The 19,617-nt window shown below is 40.8% G+C and overlaps 1 protein-coding gene across 4 annotated transcripts in view; it reads left to right on the top strand.

The window, feature by feature from the left end:
• The first annotated feature begins 1,483 nt into the window (after window positions 1-1,483).
• fryb (furry homolog b (Drosophila)) overlaps window positions 1,484-19,617 on the top strand; it is a 50,250-nt gene continuing 32,116 nt past the window's right edge. For 2 of the 4 annotated variants that reach the window (XM_012918905.5, XM_076889248.1), the window contains exons 1-10: window positions 9,495-9,853; window positions 14,018-14,211; window positions 15,304-15,357; window positions 15,483-15,622; window positions 16,008-16,098; window positions 16,257-16,336; window positions 16,466-16,546; window positions 17,958-18,126; window positions 18,441-18,533; window positions 18,760-18,858. In XM_012918905.5, the coding sequence (XP_012774359.1) occupies window positions 9,781-9,853; window positions 14,018-14,211; window positions 15,304-15,357; window positions 15,483-15,622; window positions 16,008-16,098; window positions 16,257-16,336; window positions 16,466-16,546; window positions 17,958-18,126; window positions 18,441-18,533; window positions 18,760-18,858 (1,074 nt within the window). In that variant the 5' untranslated portion in view covers window positions 9,495-9,780. Of the gene's footprint in view, window positions 2,239-9,494; window positions 9,854-14,017; window positions 14,212-15,303; window positions 15,358-15,482; window positions 15,623-16,007; window positions 16,099-16,256; window positions 16,337-16,465; window positions 16,547-17,957; window positions 18,127-18,440; window positions 18,534-18,759; window positions 18,859-19,617 lie in introns of those variants that run through there. The other 2 variants (XM_076889246.1, XM_076889247.1) reach the window with 2 other exon arrangements.

Genomic DNA, 19,617 nt, shown 5'->3' with positions numbered 1-19,617 from the left:
GCCTGAAGCAGGGATGAGAAGAGGGCTACAGAGTTGTGGTAACGTCAATTCCACATGCCTTACGTATATATTTTTTCATTTTCAACAAAGACATCACTTCCTGTGTATAAAAAGCATCACCCTCTGCACAACACCATCTCGCTTTATCCAGCATTTTTCACAATGTGGTTTCCCACTCCACTGAACCTGCAAACAGTGTTTAATGTGTAAAGTGGGTTTAGTGTTTTCCCATACGAGAGAGTTTTAATCATCCTAATTAAACCTGTGTTGCAGTCTTTACATGGAGGGCGTGAAAGTTTTGTTTTCACACCTACATGCGCAAAATCCCGGGATGATTCACCAAGTGAAGCTGATGTCATGACGATGGCATACACAGCAGGAAGTCACCGGAGGATATGGAGCTCCCAAGAGATGTTTACCACCTTACCTGCAGAGAGAAGATTGAGTGAGGAGTAAAGAAAGATTACACTTTTTTAATAAAGAACATTTACTTGAATAATTCATGTAGTGTAAGTGTTTGAAAAAAGACCCTGCACATTATTTGCGAGGCTTTGACTTTAAAAATTTCCATTTACATATTGAGGAAGACTTTTAGTAATGTGAGTTAGGATTAAAGGATTAGCATTAAAGAAACACATAATTAGGGTTAAACTAAAACAGTGCAGTGTATTCCCCGTGAGATTTGTTTTTGGATAAGGGGCTGGGATGTCATTTGCGTTTTGACATTTGGCGTAATTCCTGGTCCCTTTCCAGAATTAGATCAAGGAAGTTTTACCTTCAACAGTAACAGTAGCCTACTTATATCATAATGTTGTAACACTTCCGTGTATAGCTGTCATTGTTTTCTTTTTTTTCATGAGTGTACATAAATATGCATTTGCCAGGCTTTATTTGACAGATTTAAAACCACATGACAATCACACCCCACAGTTGTCTCTGAAATGTGTGTACTAATCAGCAGCTGATTGTTACAAACATAATTTTAGGCTACTGTGCTTCCTGTTTGTGTTTTCACCCACCCAAACACCCTACCCCCCACCCCTCCAAGCTTTGTTAATGGGTGTGTCTGTCCTCAGGAATCCTACACCATTAACAATTGAGGTTACTGTAACTGGCTAAACAGCTTCGACCAGTGAGCGCAGGGTATCTGACACACCAACACGCAGTGTTCCGGCTATCCAAAGCAGTAAACAGATGCCATTCTTTAATGCTCTACTGCTACGCGAGAGGGGAAAAAGGATGAAACAAGAGTCAGGAAGCAGGTGTGTGAGAGAGGACGCAAGAAAGAAATCATTTTTCTCATTGCCAAAAATGCCTCTGTGAGGGAAGGTGAGTAGGAGAGAGGAAAAAGAGAGGAAGAAAATGCGAGGGAGTGGAGGGGTAAAAGAACCACCCAGATTTAACAAACCACCCAATCAAGCTGCGTTCTTGGAATTGGCTCCCTCCCCTTTTTTCACCACCTGAGAGTGAAGAAACACAGCTGTGCCTCAGAGGGCTGAAAAAGACAGAAGGAGAAACGCTCTGAGAGCAGGTGAGAGTTGAAGTGGGGCACGCAAAGAGAAGAAAGGTTTTACAGAAAATCTGCTTTCAAATAAAATAAGATTTTTTTTACAAAAAAAATGTTTTCAAAATCTTAAACAACTGTGAGAAAGCCTCGAGAGGAAGACCTGAACTCTCAGGAGAACTGTGTAACAACAAAGCGATGAGCTCACTGTCTCGGGATTGAATGAACACAACATAAAGCGAATAAACCCTGAAAGGAAACTGGATACCAAAATGTGGGGAAAAAGGTGAAGAGTGAAAATGGACTGAATGGCCTTTTTAAGTATTTTTCCTTCCTCTGGGACAAGGATTTTTTTTTTTTTTTTGAGTCTTCTGTGGAACAATGTAAAGTTGTCTTTCTTCCTCTGAGGAGGGCCACATTTTGAAAATATTCTACGAGGTGTCGGTGAGCTCCTGTGGAGACTGGCTAATGAGCAAATAGGGGAGACATGTCTCTAGAAGATGTCAAAAGCACCACCAGCCTTGGGGCTGAAAGCAGTGCTTCAGATCATTGCAATGGCCACTGTCTGAACCAACATCAGGATCACGGGGTGAACCAAAGTGAAGGCCAGGATGAGATCGTTCTGGACCGTATTGCCTCTCTGTCAGTGGATAAGTTTGATCCCAGTGACTTCACAGGGAGGTTTTCAAAGATCCAGTTGAGGTCCAGAAAGAGGAGAGGGATCATTAATAGAGGTATGTGGAGACTGGCTCTACAAATGTTGTGTGTTTTGGGTTTTTTTTTGTTTTCTTCTTCTGAAGAGCACAAATGTGAATGAACACAAGATGAGTCAACACAGAGAGGAGGCAATGAGATACATGTTTTGTAATATTCCCAGGAAGTTTGAATGTGATTGCTTATTTGTCATGACCTGAGGAGTTAAGTTTAAGGGTGGAAATGGCAGAAAGACAGGTCGAACATCCAGCTGAAAAAATGATCCTCCGCTCGCCAGCTGGAATGTGGGTGTGTGCGGTTTTTAGCGGCTTTGAGATTTTAAATAACTCAGATCTTCTGCTACCTGTTTAGACCCCGTCTGCCTCTTTATGTACACCACTGCAAAGCTCGTCTTTGTTGTCACTTGGAAACTAGACTCGACAGGTGTATTTGTTGTGGGTTTTGAAGACCCTGTGAAAACTGATACCCTCTGTGTCTTTAGAAAATGCCACAAGGTTACTCCACTGATCATGAATCCAGAAAGAGGCATGCCATTTCTGGCCTCAGGATTGTTGTTTTCCTCAAACCACTTGTTCTCTCTCAGCTTACCTTAAACTCTGTGAATTGTATGTCTATACACTTCCAACATTTTAGGGAGTCTTTACAGGTACACTTCGGATCAGAGTATTGTTTAAATTTTGTAATAATGTATCAGTTTTTAGATTTATTAAGTCAAGTAATACTGAATGGCATTTGAAGGAAGATCCAATTGAAGGCACTTTAGGATAAGAAAAGCAGAATGCTTATTTTGTGTCTCTGATTGGACTTGAAAAAAGATGGAAACATAGGTGCATGTTGAAGAGTGAAAAGGGGGAATTCTGGTGTGAAGTAGTGTCTGTGCAACAAAGCAGCACCTGCACAAACATGCCTTTATTGAGACTTCTCAATAAATGAGCTTGTAGAGTGCAAATGTCAAAGAAATGCGGTGAAATGTAAGATTATAGAAGCCTCTGCTGCTGAGATAATGTACATGTGTTAGTCTTTGATGGTACACAAATGTGTTCTCACTAGAGTTATCTGACCCAGCTGTGTCAAGGACACACTACTGTGTGAGCCCCGAGCCTCAAACAGCCTCTCTGTGGTCGTTTGAAGCAATTTATTTGCAATCTATGTTTATGCGTGAGAGTGTGCTCATGTGCTGTGTTATGCTGGTTCGGTTAGCATGACAAAAACACATCACATTAACAGATGTCTGACACATGTTGACTTGTTTACTATGGTTTTTGTGATTGTGTCAATTTGATTTATGAAGCTGAAATGAGTAATACAATCACAGATGAATAGACATTTATGCTAGGAGTTCATTCCTTGATTGAAATGTAATATTAAACATCCACAGCTCCAACATCTCCATCATTAGGTCGTGAATGATAATGCTCCAGTGAAACGATGTCTGTCTGTGCTAGACACAATGTATCAAACAGTCTCTGTTTGACTGATGAAATTGTGTAATCTCACTGGGATTACATTTCAAGTGTGTGTCTTTGATTCAAAGATGTTGTTTAAAGGACATACCATTCGCTCCCTCTATTGTTATTGTAAATTGTTAAAGTCACAACTGTTAATTTTAATTTAAGAGAAACAATAAATTCTTGATTTATCTCAAAAGTTGGCAAATTAGTGTGATACTAAAAAAGTTTTTTAAAAAGTGATTCAGTTTTGAGGTACGGTGACGATCACATGGTTAACTATGACTGTGACTCTGTGCCTGTTATAAACTTTCTCCTCATGCTGAAAGTGAGAAATCGCCTCTTTCTGCATCACTCTCTGTGTTTGTGCTGATGTGGAGGGCAGCTATTTACACCTCTGTACCCATTCTGTGCCACTCAGCAAGTGGGAAGTGTTATATTCATGTAGTGTAAGACTGCCTCCACCCTCCCTGTGACAGCCACTCAACTTTTCTGGTTGAAACATTTTCACTGTCATATTAGATAGTTGACACATGGCAAATATTGGCATGAACAGCTCTGATCTTTCCAGTCTAGAAGAGATGACGTCAGCTCATCATCATCATCATCATCATCATCATCATCATCATCATCATCATTTATTCCTTTACTTTAAAAGCAAAACAATAAAAAAATAAAAAATAAAAGCCCCAGCAGTGAAAGCTGTTCTGGAGTTTACTCTTGTTTGCTTCCCTTCTCTTATCACTTCTGAGCTTGGCTTCTGTCTCTCATTAGCCACTGTTTGCTGTCTGACTAGAATATATGTAACTCCACACATGATTTTCTTCTTCTCTTCTACTCAGGGCAGGGTTGGGGATACATTGACATGCTCCACCATCTCATGATACAGAATGGTTTTCCACAAAAGGCCCCTTTGTACTTTCAAAAGCTGAAAGGGTGGTGTTGTTTCTTCACATTCTGTTGATAGCATTAGTTCAATTTGAAGCCTGTAAACGGTTTTGATTTAGAATGAGTACCATTAATGGAGATGACTCAGCTACTTATCTTGCAGATAGTCTGTTTAGCGTTGCTGGTTTACACACTGCACATGATTTAAGCTCCACCTTTGATTGTTTAGATGGAGTGGCCCCCTAGTTAGTAACCATCATTAGCAGTGGAGTCTTTTGGGCTAAGCTTTGTAGAAGTGTGCAGTGGCTCGATGTTTCCGAGGCTCAAAGGTAGCATACCTTGATGTGGATAACGTCCTCACACCTCCTCGCTAATGTATTGTTTTATAACCATCTTATAACTGCCACATTTTCCGAACAACAGGTTTGCATTATCTGATGCTGAGCAGCCTCATGCTTATTGATTGTATCACTCATTCATTGCACCACAAAAGGTCAGGTTATTATGTTAGACTTATAAACAGACGTATAAATACAATAAAAATGAATTGGTGACCCATTATACTTGTAGACCAAGTATAAATGAAATCTTAATTTACGCTTCACATGTATAAGTACCCTGTATATATGTGTGTGTTCATGTGTGTTTGCCTGTGTGAGTAAAGGAGTCACATTCCAACAGCTGGCATGCCCGGGCCCCTGCTCAGAATGTGAGGAATCTCAGCCGCTCCATAGGGGTGTGTTCATCTCTATGTCCATGATTTTTTTCTCTCTCTCTTTCTTATAGGCTCCATATGTGTGTCATTGTAACCCAATGGGAAATATGCCCCCTTTCCCCGTTGTAAGTCCTGAAATTTTATTGATTGTCCTATTGTGCATCTGCGCTGTGCTCCGGCGAACACTCTGCAGGCTTCATTTACATCAGTCAGAGCAGAAAGAGTCAAACGGCAGTACATAACAATTCAAATTTCCCATATATAGCCCCACCACCACCACCAGCCGGCACATGTAACTGTTTAACCTAATGTGGGTCAACAAGCAAACATGCAAACATTTTCATGCAGTCTCACGAGCAAGACTGGATGAGAAAGATAAGAGTGCAGACTTTTAAATATTTAGCTGTCATCTCATCAGTACAGCACTTGGTGCACCAGAAGTCAAGTGGTTGTTATACACAGGATGTTTTGAAAGTTTCAGGAGAACATTTTGAAAATTGCTTCATATCTAATGATTGTCAGTTGGGCTTGATTGTCTTGTATGCAGGTTAACAACACAAAATTGTGATTTGCTTATTCTGTCAGGCCCAGCACTGTGATGGGACAACAGACGTTGCAGACAGGAATAGGCTTTCAGTGCTTCTTTGATATATTTCTCCTCCTGTGGGATTAAACTGTAATTGTCTGTTAATATGAACCAGGCCATCCATGCTTGGCAGCTCTCCTGTGAGCTGCCAAGCTTTGCATAATACTGTATCCTATACACTCTTTACTCTTCCTCTCACTCTCATTTTTTTGCTCTCCCTCCCTCGGCCGCTCACATGTCCTGTGGCACTTCCGCTGTTCATCCAGGGAATTGCACAATGACCCTAATTATCCACTTGTACTTCCAAGCTTTTTCAGCCAACCGTAACATCACTGCCACAACTTTATGCTTAGGCAGACATTTTCAAAGGCTTTTTAAGGTAGAAAGAATTTAGTTTGTACTTAGGTACACCAAAGACTCAGTTAGAAGTTGAACTAAAGCTATGAGATGTGGCAGGTTATTATGAGATGCTAGCAGAGTCCTGACATACAGTGTGTTGGTATTGGCCTGTGTATCTACTTAAAGGAAGACAAAATTAAATATCAGCTGCACTGCTGAGGTAAGGGATGCTTCATCAAGCAAAGCAGATTCAAATCTCTTAAGCTGTGATAAGCAAAGGGAGCCAACTCTTTGCTTCGATTTGACTTTTCACACCATGACTCTGTATCTTCTCACTACACACTCAAGACAGCAGAGATACCTCATTTGCAAAAAAAAACAAAGAATCAAGCTCACATTCGCCACATTAAATATTTATCGTCTGGAAATGATATCCAGCAGCACCAAGGCACCTGAAATGATCACAAAAACATTCACTCAAATGTCGCGCTGTTAATTACGTGATCAAATTTGTAAAGCATGAACATTGCATCTAAATTATTGACAGGTTAATTTCCCATGTGCCACATGAATCATTTCAATTCTGCCAGAGGTGTGAAGCAGTTGTACCAGCTGATAAGTCAGGAATAAGTCAGACTTCATTATCAGTGTCAATGTCTAGGCTGGCTGACAACAACAACACATTTAATTTAAAAAAAAATCTCTATTCATCTGAAGGGTGTAACAAAAAGGTTAAAAAATAACTCTTTTGCTTGATTTAATGAATAAAAAATCACTGCAAGCAAACTAGTGACAAAGATGATGATGAATCATGGAGGGAACATGAATGTCTGCACCCGATGTAACTTGCACATGTATTGAATGGTGTTAAAAATATCCATTTAAAGAAAGAGAAATATATTTTAGTTTTATTTTTGTTTATTTTTTGTCTTCTTCTTCCTTCTGGGATTTGGATACAACAAGAAAAGTATGCATACTATACACAAAAACACACTATTGCCCATTTCTTGTTTTTATACTTAAGATGAATTATTCTTAAATGAAGACATTGATCTGACACATGTAAAATGTAGCCAATTGTGTTTATTGTTATCATTTTATTATCATCTCTCTACCCTGTGTTCATTTGAGAACACAGGGTCGGGAGGGCCAGGATGAGGGCCGTCAACTCATCAATTGTTTCTGCATTTTGCTTCTCCAGTTTCTGGCATCTTTGCTTCACTCCTTCTAATGTTGCTTGTGTTTCTCCAAGCTTTTCTTTCAGTTCTTTAGCTGATGCCTCCTGTGTTAGATTTGCCTTAAGCATGTCTCTATTTCTCTCTTGTGCGTTGTTGTGCAGGTGTTCGAAGTGCTCATTTCTTCTCTGGATTTCTTTAAGCGTACGCTGCAGGTCGTCATGTATTTTCTCTTGTTGTTGCTTTTCCGCCTGCATTTCACTGTTCTGGCGCCTCAAGTTGTTGAAGTTCAACAAGATCCTATTAATGAGCTCTGATTATTTCTTGCAATTCCACTGATACTACGCTGCATCTCCGAGCATAGCTTTTCCACTTTTTCATTTTCTCCTTCCAGTTCAGTTGATTTTTCCTTCATTTCATTACAAAATTCTTGCAGTTGTACATTTTTCCTCTCAACGTCCTGGAGAATAAGTTTTTCTTGTTTCTGTTGTTCTTTCTGTTCCTCTTCTACCTGAAGAAGCATTTTATTTTTGAATTCTGTTTCATCAAGCTTTACCTTGAGCATTTGGTATTGTTCCTCCATGCCTTTGAGTTTGCACTGCATTTCTCTCTGCTTTTTGTCTTCTTCCTCCTTTTCTTGGAGGATTTCTTTAAATTTTTCCAGTGCTTCATCAAGTTTTGCTTGGCGCTCCTGATTTTTTTGGCTCATGTCTCGGAGATCCCACTGCATCACCTCAATAGTAGCGTTCCTGTCTTGAAGCTGGGCAGATATCTCTTTTACTTCGGCGCTCTTTTTCTTGTTCTCTTTAATCAGGAACGCAATCTGCTCTCGTGCTTGACCAAACATTATTCCCCAGCCCTCATTAATAATGTTTATGTCAGGCTGGCGTTGTTGTCTTTCTTCAAGGTGTCTATTTTGTGCTTCTATTTGTGTTCACTTCTCCTGGAGTTGAAGCTTCTCTTCTTCAAGGTGTTTAATTTTGTTTGGTAGGTTGTAGTTCTCCTTTCCTTTCCTTCTTTCCTCTAATGCCCTTTGAATGAATAAGGCGCCATCTGGGGAAATTGGCTGGCCACACCAGGAAGGAGAGGCGGCGTAATCCTTTTTTCTTTGTTGGTATTTTCTTGGATACATGTTGGAATCTGTGCACAGTTACTCTGAAAAGGTTTCCAAATATTTCCGAATGTATCTGGTCGAACGTTTGAAGACTGTGAACAAACTGACTAAAAATTGCTGCTTTTCACTTGTATTTATGGAAAATCAATAATCAAAGGACTTAAGATTCCTTGCCAATGAGATTGTGACATGGCATTTTAGAATGGGAATATTGTTTTAAAACCCTTTTCAAAATTAACTTAATATTTGAGTGAAAAGATTGAGGGGAAAAAAAGTGGGGGTTTTTTTCTACATAATAGAGCTATAATAAATGTTCTGGGGGGTTTAAGTACAGAAATCAGCTGCTAAACTATTTTTATTGACTTTTGGTGTTGGGAATGATTTACAGTCTGTTCTGTAGGAACGCTGAATTAATATATTGGCTGTCTGGCCCCTTCTGGATACATAATAGTTGCTGAAGGAGATTTTTTTTCATCCCCAGCTGATCTCCATCCATATTTATATAAAATCTAGCATGCTCCACACCACACAAAGTCAGAAGCCAGTTAAAATCTGTGTGTGATACCTGAGGTGGTGCTGCACTGACCAGTTGTTTCTGGCAATTTGCTGGTTCAGCCTGCCTATCACTGCTACTCTTGGCTCTTATTGGTCAGTGCAGGCTGACGGCATGCTCACTCAGCACAATATGAAACAGAGCAGGAAAACAATAGAAACATTAGTGCTGTTAGTCTGCTCCATTATAGCTACAGCGGTATGAAAACTGCCTTTTCATTGTCACTCACTCACTAGTTTTCACCATCCCAGTTTATCGCCCTCTATTTTCAACATACCCTCTATGTAGCACTAGCTGGTGTGTGTGTGTGTGTGTGTTTGCCCCCCCCCCCCCCCGCCGCACTCTTTCTCTGTCTTCCCTCTAAGAGGATTGGCTGCTTGCGTCTACCAACATCTGTGTATCACTGTCCTGAGAGAGCAAAACAGAGAGGGGATGGGGGGTGTTAGCCAGCAAGATAGCAACACAGAGCTCAGGCAAGCCTGAGAGACACTATTTCTCTTTCTCTCTGGCATACACACACTCTTCCTCGTGCACACATGCAAACAAACACACACACTCAGCAGTAGACAGCCGCAACATCCGCATCGCTCGCTGCCCACCCGCATCCTTCTCCCCCTTTCTCCGAGCCTTATTCCTGTCGGAGCGCTCTCCTCTTTCTCTTACTTGCTCCGTCTGCAACGCCTCATCCTGCCGTCCTGTCCCCGCTCTGCTGTCTGTCACCGTGGCGACATAGCCTCCGCAGCCATGGCGACCAGCCAGCAGGATTCGGGCTTCTTTGACATCAGCCTCAAGTCTCTGCTGAAGTCCTTTGGAGGCAGTGAGTACAGCTAACAGATCACTGTTGTTGTTGCTTGCTGCTGTGCCCAACAAATGTGTGATACAGTCTGCCCTCAACTCATCATTAATGGATCCTGCAGTGTGCAGACTATGCTTATTTGTGTTTACGTTTGGAGTTCAGGGACAAACGGACGGCACACAATGTGATCGACACTGTCAACATTTGGCAATATTACGTAACGTAATAATGGAAGACAAGTAGTTGAGCAAGAGCTCCAGAGAATGAGGGTAAATCTGGCTTCTCAGCAGTTTTCTATACATAACATTACTTAACAGAAAAAAAGTGTCACTATTTGACTTTGAGCCTTTTACAGAAATTCTAAAGTCAATCAGAATTTGTCAATAAATAAAAACAAAACAAAGCTGTCTGTTTACATGTGATATTATTATGTGCGGTCCAGAAGACTCAAAATATCTGTTTACAAAACAGAAGGTAAAGCCACCGTAGGTCGCTGTGAGGCAGTCCGTCACCGGCAGCATCTCTCTCGACTGTTTTAACTGGGACATACTGTACTTTACAAATCTGAGACATTACAGTAGTCAGAACACATCGCTGTATTATCGCCCCATTTGGACTCATCTGCGTGCAGCCTGTAGTTTACCTTGTAGAGAATGCAAAAATAAGGCTTTGTTGTTGTTGTGCTGCAGTGATTTTCCTGTACTGGCTGATCACTTCTTGTGGCAGTCTTCAGTTTGTTTATGTGTGCCTCTTTGAGAAGTCTCTAGATTCCACACAGCTCATGTGTCAGGTGTGCTTTGAAGGTTACTGACAGCAGGGGTTACGTCGGTGCAGTGGTTAAGGAGGAATTTCATGGGCCGTGTCGATGGTTCCCCTTGAGCTATTGGTGATGTAATAAAAAATGAAATCACTGCAGAAACAGACGTGTTTCCTCACTTGTCACAGCTGTAGACCAGACGCAGACATGTTGGTTTTGTTTGGCTCAAGGTCATGATATCGATAGCAATCAGAAGACTTAAAAGCCAAGAATCAGGCTTTTAGCTCCAACTTAGGTTGGTGTTTTAACTTTTAAGTTGCTGTGGAGTGAAATCACTAGACAAATAGCTGACCTCATCATCTCCTGCCATCGCTTTGAAATATTCATGCGCGTAATGTCAACTACTTCGGCTTTAGTTTTAATCCTTTTTTAAAATTACATCCTTAAAAACATTTCTAAATTCTTTCACCTGTAATGTTCACAACAACACGGCAGTATTTTGGATTACAGTGGCTAAGATTTGCACTGCTGTTGATATTCATTCAAATTTAAACCTCTCATAACTACACAACTATGGGTTAGTTCAAAAATGACCAAGAATAACACAATAAAAACTCCAGAATACCTTTATCTATCAGGTACCTTCTCTACCAGCATACAGGTTTAGCTCTTCTTGGTCTTGGTGAGTTGAGTCAGTGTGTGTTTGTGTTGTTGTCTGTGCTTTTACAAGTGATTCATCACAGTCCATATTAAACTGCCCTCAGACTGTGCAAGCATGTGCACAACTGATGTCTTTTCACAAGCCCAGAAAAACGTAAAGGTATTAAATGCTAACCTTAATTTAAACGTCCATATTAGGATTTCTGTGTGACAGCTGCATTGTTGATGCATCAAGATGTGTATGCAGTCACCCTGTCTCATAATGCGTGTTATTCATGACTCATCCCACCAGGGTGCTTGTCTGCTAGTATGACATGATGGTTGGAGGTAAACACCAGATGTAAATTCTCTCCACTTGGTCTATTTTTATCAGATAATCTGCTGATTATTTTTAAGACTTGATGCCCACAGTCCAAGTCAGGGTTTTAAAATGTGTTGCTGTCTCCATCCAGCATCAAAACGGCAGTGGAATTTCCTTCAGTGGAATTGTGGCTCAAGGAAAAACAGTGTTGTTATTGTCAATTCTGCTTTTTATTCCTCTTCCTCTTCGTCTCTTTGCCATTTCAGTCCCTTTCGTCCTTTGTCTCGTTCTCGCTCGCACATTTTTAAATACATTTTTCTCAATTAAAATTTGAAATTTATTGTAAATGTAATTAAACCAAGGCAGGCTTGTATTGACTGGACATGGTAGAATTCTGCTGAATTACTCCCTTCATTGCTGAGTCATACAAATGGTCTACAGATGATCACAGGAAGTGCTCCACCGCAGCTTTCCTGGGCCGCCACGACTTTCGACTCTCAAACACAAGCTTGTACACCACTGTGTTTCACTGAGCAGTTGTAATAGATTATCTCAGTTTGAGACCACCTTCTATTGTGTGTGAGTGTGTGTGTTTCTGTATATTATGTCTTTGTGCTCATGTGTCTGCAATTGTGTATGAGTAGGGGTCAGTGGGAGTGGTGGGTATGTAAGAGAGTGACCGCCAGCAGTCTATATATAGCACCTCCCTCCGCCCCTCGGCTCACTCTCGGAGCAGTGTTGAAATTCCAGCCTAACTCTTCTGGTCAGATCTCCACAAAGGGCAGACTTTACTTAACTGCTATTGGCTACTTAAGGACAGCCCTTAACCATTTTCAAAGAAGCACTTAATTTCAATACTTCTTTCCAAAGGGCTTCAAAGAATTCAAGGTCACAGGAATTGTTGTGCAGAGCAGTGTTGGCAGGTTGGAGGCGGAGCAGAAGCAAAAGTAGAAACTGATAGCTGACCTGTAGGCTCATATAGCTCTCGAGCACGAGGCCCTACGCAGCCTCTAATCTACTCAAACCTCTCCTGGAGCAGGACACTGGAAAGGTTTTTTGATCCCTGTTCGTAGATTGCCCTTATGACAGAATAAATGGTTGTTGGTTGTCTACTTTTATTTTAAGAAGACACTTCTGCACCTCCTCTTCAACTTTCAACTGGAGCTCTCTTGGCTCTGAAGCATCGAGGCATCTTCACTTGGGCGGATTTGCTCTGGCTATGGCTCCTCCAGTGTGTGGCTGCAGCTCATCACCCTGTTTGATTTGGACTGAATGTGGGATAGAGCTGTAGTGCTGCTGTCATGACAGTTTTCTTTTTGACCTCAGGCTCGTGTGTTTCGCTTTTTCTGTCGTTCATTTTCGTAAGGATGGAGATTTACACTTTTAGCTTTGGTTAAACCGACCTGGTGCCAAAGCTTTACATCAAAGGGACTTCTGTAGCATTTTTGACAATGGTGGAGTAGACAAACGTCCTCTGTGACTTTAACCTCTTGCAAGGAATTGCTTTTGTTTTTAATCATGGCTGCTGTATTTCACAGCCTGTAAAATCCCACCGTTTTTTTTTTTTCCCCATTTCACCCACTGTGTCCTTGTAAGGCTGTCTGCACCATGGAGGTGCCAACGAAATGGAGCAGGGCTAGTGTGATCAGCTTCATCAAGGGCCTTGGTAAGCGTAAAGGCTTGCGCATTCATATGAACACCTGTTTGCAAAGCCTGAGTGCTCAGGTTTAACTCAAGGGGCCTGTCATGTCCATGAGTTAGTATTTACATCTCACCTTTCCTGTGAGGTCAGGTCACATGGTCATGAAAGGTCAGGATCTGGCATCGTTCTTAATGCAAGCACACTAGACACATCTGGGAAATGTTGTGGTAATTATTGCTTTGTTTTGTTTGGGGGGTTGGGGAAGTACTTTACACGTTTTTTTTCCTCCGGCATATTCTGGGAATCAAACCTGCAAATGTTTCATTCTGTTTATTTATCCAAGTATGAGATTTATTACCACAGGAGATAGCACTCAGCTGCGTGAATGCAAAGCAGGGAGGATCGTGTAAGGATTGCCAGAATCGGTGTCCATCGCCGAGCCATAACTCAGTCGAAATTTGAACACACAGATGTGGTTTTTATTAGTTTGAATACAATTTATGCTCAAGAAGATGATTTTTACACTACCCCATTCCTCGTGACTCTACAAGTGAGAGTCATCAACCATGAGAGCATTGCAAATATGAACTTCTAATGCATATTCAGCGCTGTTTGTCATGGTTCAGAAAGCAAAAGCAGGCTGAAGGCCCAAAAATGATGAGATCTGTAGTTCAAAAACCTTTAGCATTAAATATGCTCCAGTTAGCAGTAACGCTGATAAAAAATGTGTGCACGCTGGGGGCACAGAAGTATTTACTGTAACTCAGGGGTGACCCACAGAGTCAGAGTACTTCAGACTAACTGGCCTGTCTTATATGTCATCAGCTTCTCCAGTGGGGCTGAAGCCATCCATCCCACCAGCCAGCGGTCCCTTGGGTGAGAGGAAGGGCCCCGTCGTCATGGCGCCTGTCAACGTGGACCCAGAGAGCAAGCCGGGCGAGTTTGTCCTAAAAAGCTTATTTGCCAACTTCACCTTGCTCTCTGAACGCAAGATCCGTATCATCATGGCTGAACCACTGGTGAGTGACCGAGCTTCGATTCGTTCTTTTTTTTTTTCTCTCCATGACGCTTAGTCCACTTCTGTCTGTGTTACAGCATCATAAACACGCATTTTGGCCCTCTTATTTCATTATGTTAGTCATCGGAACTTTGGATGACAGTGTATATTGGCTCGACATTTTTATGCAATCCACAGTTTCCAACCTTTTTTAACTATCCAGAAAATCCTTTTGAATTGAAATGAATTTGAAATCCTTTTCTGTTCCTTCATCTTTATTTCTCCCTTTCCTATCCCCCAGCCATGTCTGTCCTGTCTGTAACAACTGAAAATAAAATAAAATAAATAATAACAACAAAGGTCGATCAAATGGAACAAAACGACAAAGCCGTGACGATCCATTTGGCAAAGTAAATCCGTTGGGTATCTCTGTTGGCGTTCAGACATCAATTCTGATGGCTAAAAAAACAAATGGGAAAGGCAAAAAAAAAAAAAAAAAATTCAGCCAAGCAATAAATGGACAAAGCAGTAAATCAGGGAATGCCTTCTCTTTATCGCTGTGTTTAGTGGATTGTATTTTACCTTGGAAACCCACGCACACTCCAGAGTCAGTGATCAAATACACATTTAACCCAAGGTTTTTTTCCTCTGTACTGTTATCATTTGAAAAAGCAGGCAGTCCTAAATAGTACAGGCTTACATGTACCTGTTAGTGTACTTGAACTGTGCATGTTTACACTTTTGCTTGTCTCTATATGATAATTTTCAGTTTATGGTTCACAATGAGACGCACTGTGTTTCCAGTTTTTTGAACAACAAAGTAACCCTAATATGTCTGAGCCAGAATATTGAACCTCTCATCTCACCTTTTTGTCTGTTTGACAAAGTAAACTTCTTCACTTTTTGTTACATTTAATAAATGCGACTATTAGCTTTGACCTTCTGACCTAGTGATTTATGAGTCTCACTCACTCTCTTTTTGGACACAATGACCATTTTGTTCTGTCAGGAAACTGAACTGAATTTCTTTTCCTTGAAATTCAAAGCAAAATATTTACTAATGCTAGTAGACTAACATGAGTGTTTTCCACCTCTGTCTGTTCTTATCTGGCAGGAGAAGCCACTAAACAAATCTCTGCAGAGAGGAGAAGACCCACAGTTTGACCAGGTGTGTGTGTGTCTCATGTGGACACATACTATATACACTGTCACATATTTTGAACAGGACTAACCTTTTTGCCATCCTTTCTCTTTGTCTCTTGGCTCCGTCTCTTCTTCCTGTCATCTGTCCAGCTGATTAACTCTATGAGTTCTCTTGCTGAGTACTGCCTGCCATCCATCCTGAAGACTCTGTTCGACTGGTACAAGAGGCAAAATGGCCTGGAGGACGAATCCCATGAATATCGACCCCGGGCCAACACCAAGTCAAAAAAGTGAGAGAAGATTAAAATATTGGAGCTGTTTGTGCACATGAACACATGAACTGGATCGTGAAATACCTTCCTTTTAAAATGATTTATTTCAAGCAATGTAGGCTCAAATATTCCCAAACCAGCCTGAAATTTAGATGAGGATGATTAGAGTGATGGTCAGTCATTGTCCAAACATAGGTGTGAATGTCGCGCTTACTCATTAATATAACATAGACATAGAATTTGAGGTAGAAACCAAAATATGACAACTTTGAAGACCCGGCAACATTAATGCATTACATAGCGCAGTCAAAAGTGACCTTCACAGCTCTGTGCACCTGGGCCTAACAGAACAGACACCGTTATTGTAAGTGTACTAATATCGTCTTATGTCTGTCTTTCTCAGTGATGAGCAACAGAAGGACTACTTATTGGAGCGGAGGGATCTGGCGATAGATTTCATCTTTTCACTGGTGCTTATTGAAGTTTTAAAGCAGGTGGGGCACATTTTGCAGTCTGATCTGTTTGGCATAACGTCTTTTAAATGTTTAAAGGAGAAGCACTGATAATAATGCATATTATTATTGTCCTTCCAGAATAGCTCGTATGTGTTTAAGTGACAAAGTAAATGTAATAAAATTACATTTTACTGCAGATCCCCCTCCATCCTCTTTTGGATGGACTCATCCAAGAAGTCGTTAACCTGGCCTTCAAGCACTTCAAATACAAGGAAGGGTAAGACAGACGACCTATAAAAATTATATTGATACAATAGAATGCATTAAATGCATTTTAGTTTTCAAATTCATAAAAACTAACTAGTGCACTTGATTGATAATATTCATGTTAATGTTTAATTTTTAGGTATCTGGGGCCTAACACAGGGAACATGCACATAGTAGCTGACCTCTATGCTGAAGTAGTGGGAGTCGTTGCTCAGTCGAGGTATTGTTGAATTAATTACTGCTTACACTGTATGCATATTTGTGTAGCTGCACGCAATAAATGTTTGTGTCTCTCATGTAATTGTACCTGTTGCCAGTACTTTTTTATTCAGAAATAAATCTCCCTGAAGACCCAACATGTACAGAGCCAAAGCTCAATGAAAACTGAAAGCGAGTGCTTGATATTGAGGCCAGTGTTTTCAAAATGTAACAGCTGAAGTGGGTACGAGAAATCTTAATATTTCACAGTGTTATTGTTTTCCCAGATGTCTACAGTGAGTGGGGTTGTGGAACTCACAATAAAAAGAAAGTCCAGCTTGTCTCGTCAGTCTTTAAAAACTGCTGACTAAGGATGTGTGGTCATAGAGTAGAAATACAACAGAGAGAAAAAAAAGTATTTTTTGTCTTTAATTTGAAGTAGAATCCAGGTCGTGTTACAGCTGTGGGCCTGTTTGTCTGGGTTAAAAATTTAATATGTGGCAACAGTTGCTATCTGCCCTCTTTTTGACCCAATTTTCAGTGAAATCTGAGATTACAAATGCCGTCTCTCCGACTTCAGCACAAGTAAAGAACATAGTGTAGTAATAGCTGTGTTCCTCAAGTCTGAATGTGTGTTTGTGTGCATAAGGGTAATGATAAGGGTCCTCCAACTGTGTCACGTAATGTCATGTGCGATGAAGGATAAAAAAAGAAATAAAAAATCTAATTTTACTGAGTTATTACTATGTAATACAGTTACACATGGCAGCTCACAAACTGTCACACACAAACACACACACACACAAAGATAATAACCCCAAAAATCCACAAACTTAATGGAACAAAGTTATCGACCAAGTATGAGATCTAATTGAGCAAAGGGAGAAAAACTGTCTTGTGTTCTTACACTAATCAAGTAGCATTCTGAATCACCTTTCTGTTATTTATTTGCACTGCATTCTGCACACACAGGACTATGACAAATTTGAGTACATACTCTTTTCAGTTTAGTTAATGATAACAGTGTTTATATGTGCTTTATTTAAACTCTCTGCACGTAGAACAAGGCTAATAACTATTTCACTTACTAAACTGCTGCAGTAACACACGTACATATTCCCTGCACATTGCCCCTCCAGCGCCTTTCTAAATATAGGCTTGTAGAGCACTGTTGTACTGTTGGTAGAATCTATCTGGCTGGTTGGTACATATGCAAAAAAGCATATACCCATGTGCATGTGTTTTTAAAAGAGCGGGGGGGGGCAGACTAAATGTGCTCAATCTATGCAAATGAACAGAGATTAGAAGACTCTTGATGCTTTGTTTTAGTTATTCTTCAAATGTAACCCCCCCCCCCCACTTAGACATAGATATAATGGTATTTACTAAAACTCACGAGACTTGCTCATATCTGGTCACCATTTCCTCGGCAGGTTCCCAGCAGTGAGGAAGAAGTTCATCTCCGAGCTCAAGGAGCTGAGGCAGAAAGAGCAGAGCCCGTACGTCATCCAGTCCACCATCAGCCTCATCATGGGACTCAAGTTTTTCCGCATCAAAATGTACCCAGTGGAAGACTTTGAAGCTTCCTTCCAGTTCATGCAGGTAGACTGAGCTACTACTGTAATAGCTTCCTTGCCAAAGTGGGCTGTATTTAGAAAGCTTAAAGGAATGATGTAGATTTTTTGTTTTTTTTGGTTGGAATATTTGTACCTGGAAGCTCTTAAGTGTCATCATATGGCTTTCTAACCAAGTTCTACAAAGTAATCTGGGTTAATTGCCTTGTTTTTCACGCCTCTGATGTGAGTCGTAGTTGCAAGAATTCCCATGATCCATTGCAAAACAAAGCAATGGACACATACAGAGATTTTTTTTATCACTTTCTCTCTCTTTCTTTCTTTCCTTCTCTCTGTCTGCAGGAGTGTGCACAGTATTTCCTGGAAGTGAAAGATAAAGACATTAAGCACTCATTAGCTGGACTCTTTGTGGAAATACTCGTACCTGTAGCTGCTGTAAGTGCATTTAATCTTACTCCTCAGAACAAAAAAGAGTAGACATTAGGACAGGCCCAGATTGAAATTACTGCTCTCCATTTATATGATAAGTCTGATGTCTTAGGATCATCAGTATATAATGCTCCGTTTGTCTCGATCAGGTTAACAGAAATTGTTCTGGTGGGGGGAAAAATGAAATCCAATGTATATCGACATAACTTCTGCATTATCTCTCCTCCTCCAGACCGTGAAGAATGAGGTGAACGTGCCGTGTCTACGAAATTTTGTCGAAAGTTTGTACGACACCACACTGGACCTGTCCTCTAGGAAGAAACACTCTCTGGTAACTTTTTCCCCGTATTCGGTTTCACCACTGGTAATCTCTCTTCATTTCCTCTCCATTACTAGCAGTTGGTGAAAGCACTTACTGTAACTCTCCCAACATGTGGGCTTTTATCTCTTCGTGGGAACGAGATAAGAGTGTAGTGTACAGCGCACTGGCTATTTTTTGAAGCTGCGCCAGATGGACAGTGTTTGCCTACAGCATGGAGGTAGGCAGGGAAATCAGCAGTTCATCTGACTCATTAAAACAGTGCACTAAGGCTAGGCTTTGATTACAAGGTTACTGAACTGTATGTGATTTTCCGTGCTATAACTTCCTTAAAATATAGACACAACTTCTCAGAAATTTCTTAGATGCATGACAACGCTCGCTGAGGTGGTGCATTCTCTAAGATGTAGCCCCACCTTTGGGATGTGTCCTGCGGTTATTTGACGGGCACATTTGATAACAAGACATGCCATCAGGCCGCTGTGCTGCATTATTTTTGCAGATTCTCTGCATACTCCAAGCCACCCATATGCAGCCAAGACCTGACACACCTCTCTCCAAACAAAAGTTCTTGTTTGGGGGGGGGGTTCACTTTTTCCAAGTGAATTACACAGAGGCATGCACACTAACAAGCAGTCATCTGCCATGTCAGGGAGATCATAATTGACAAACATGACAGGAATGATAGCAATGTGGTGCTTTTCCATAATTGTTATTCATTTGCATTCTGGGTGTCTGAGTGAAAGAAAGAAATGGGCGAGAATCAGATAA

Source organism: Maylandia zebra, linkage group LG10, assembly GCF_041146795.1.
Source record: "Maylandia zebra isolate NMK-2024a linkage group LG10, Mzebra_GT3a, whole genome shotgun sequence".
Classification (NCBI taxonomy): Eukaryota; Metazoa; Chordata; class Actinopteri; order Cichliformes; family Cichlidae; genus Maylandia; species Maylandia zebra.
The sequence above is the reverse complement of the archived record's forward strand: the minus strand, read 5'-3'. Positions and strand labels throughout refer to the sequence as shown.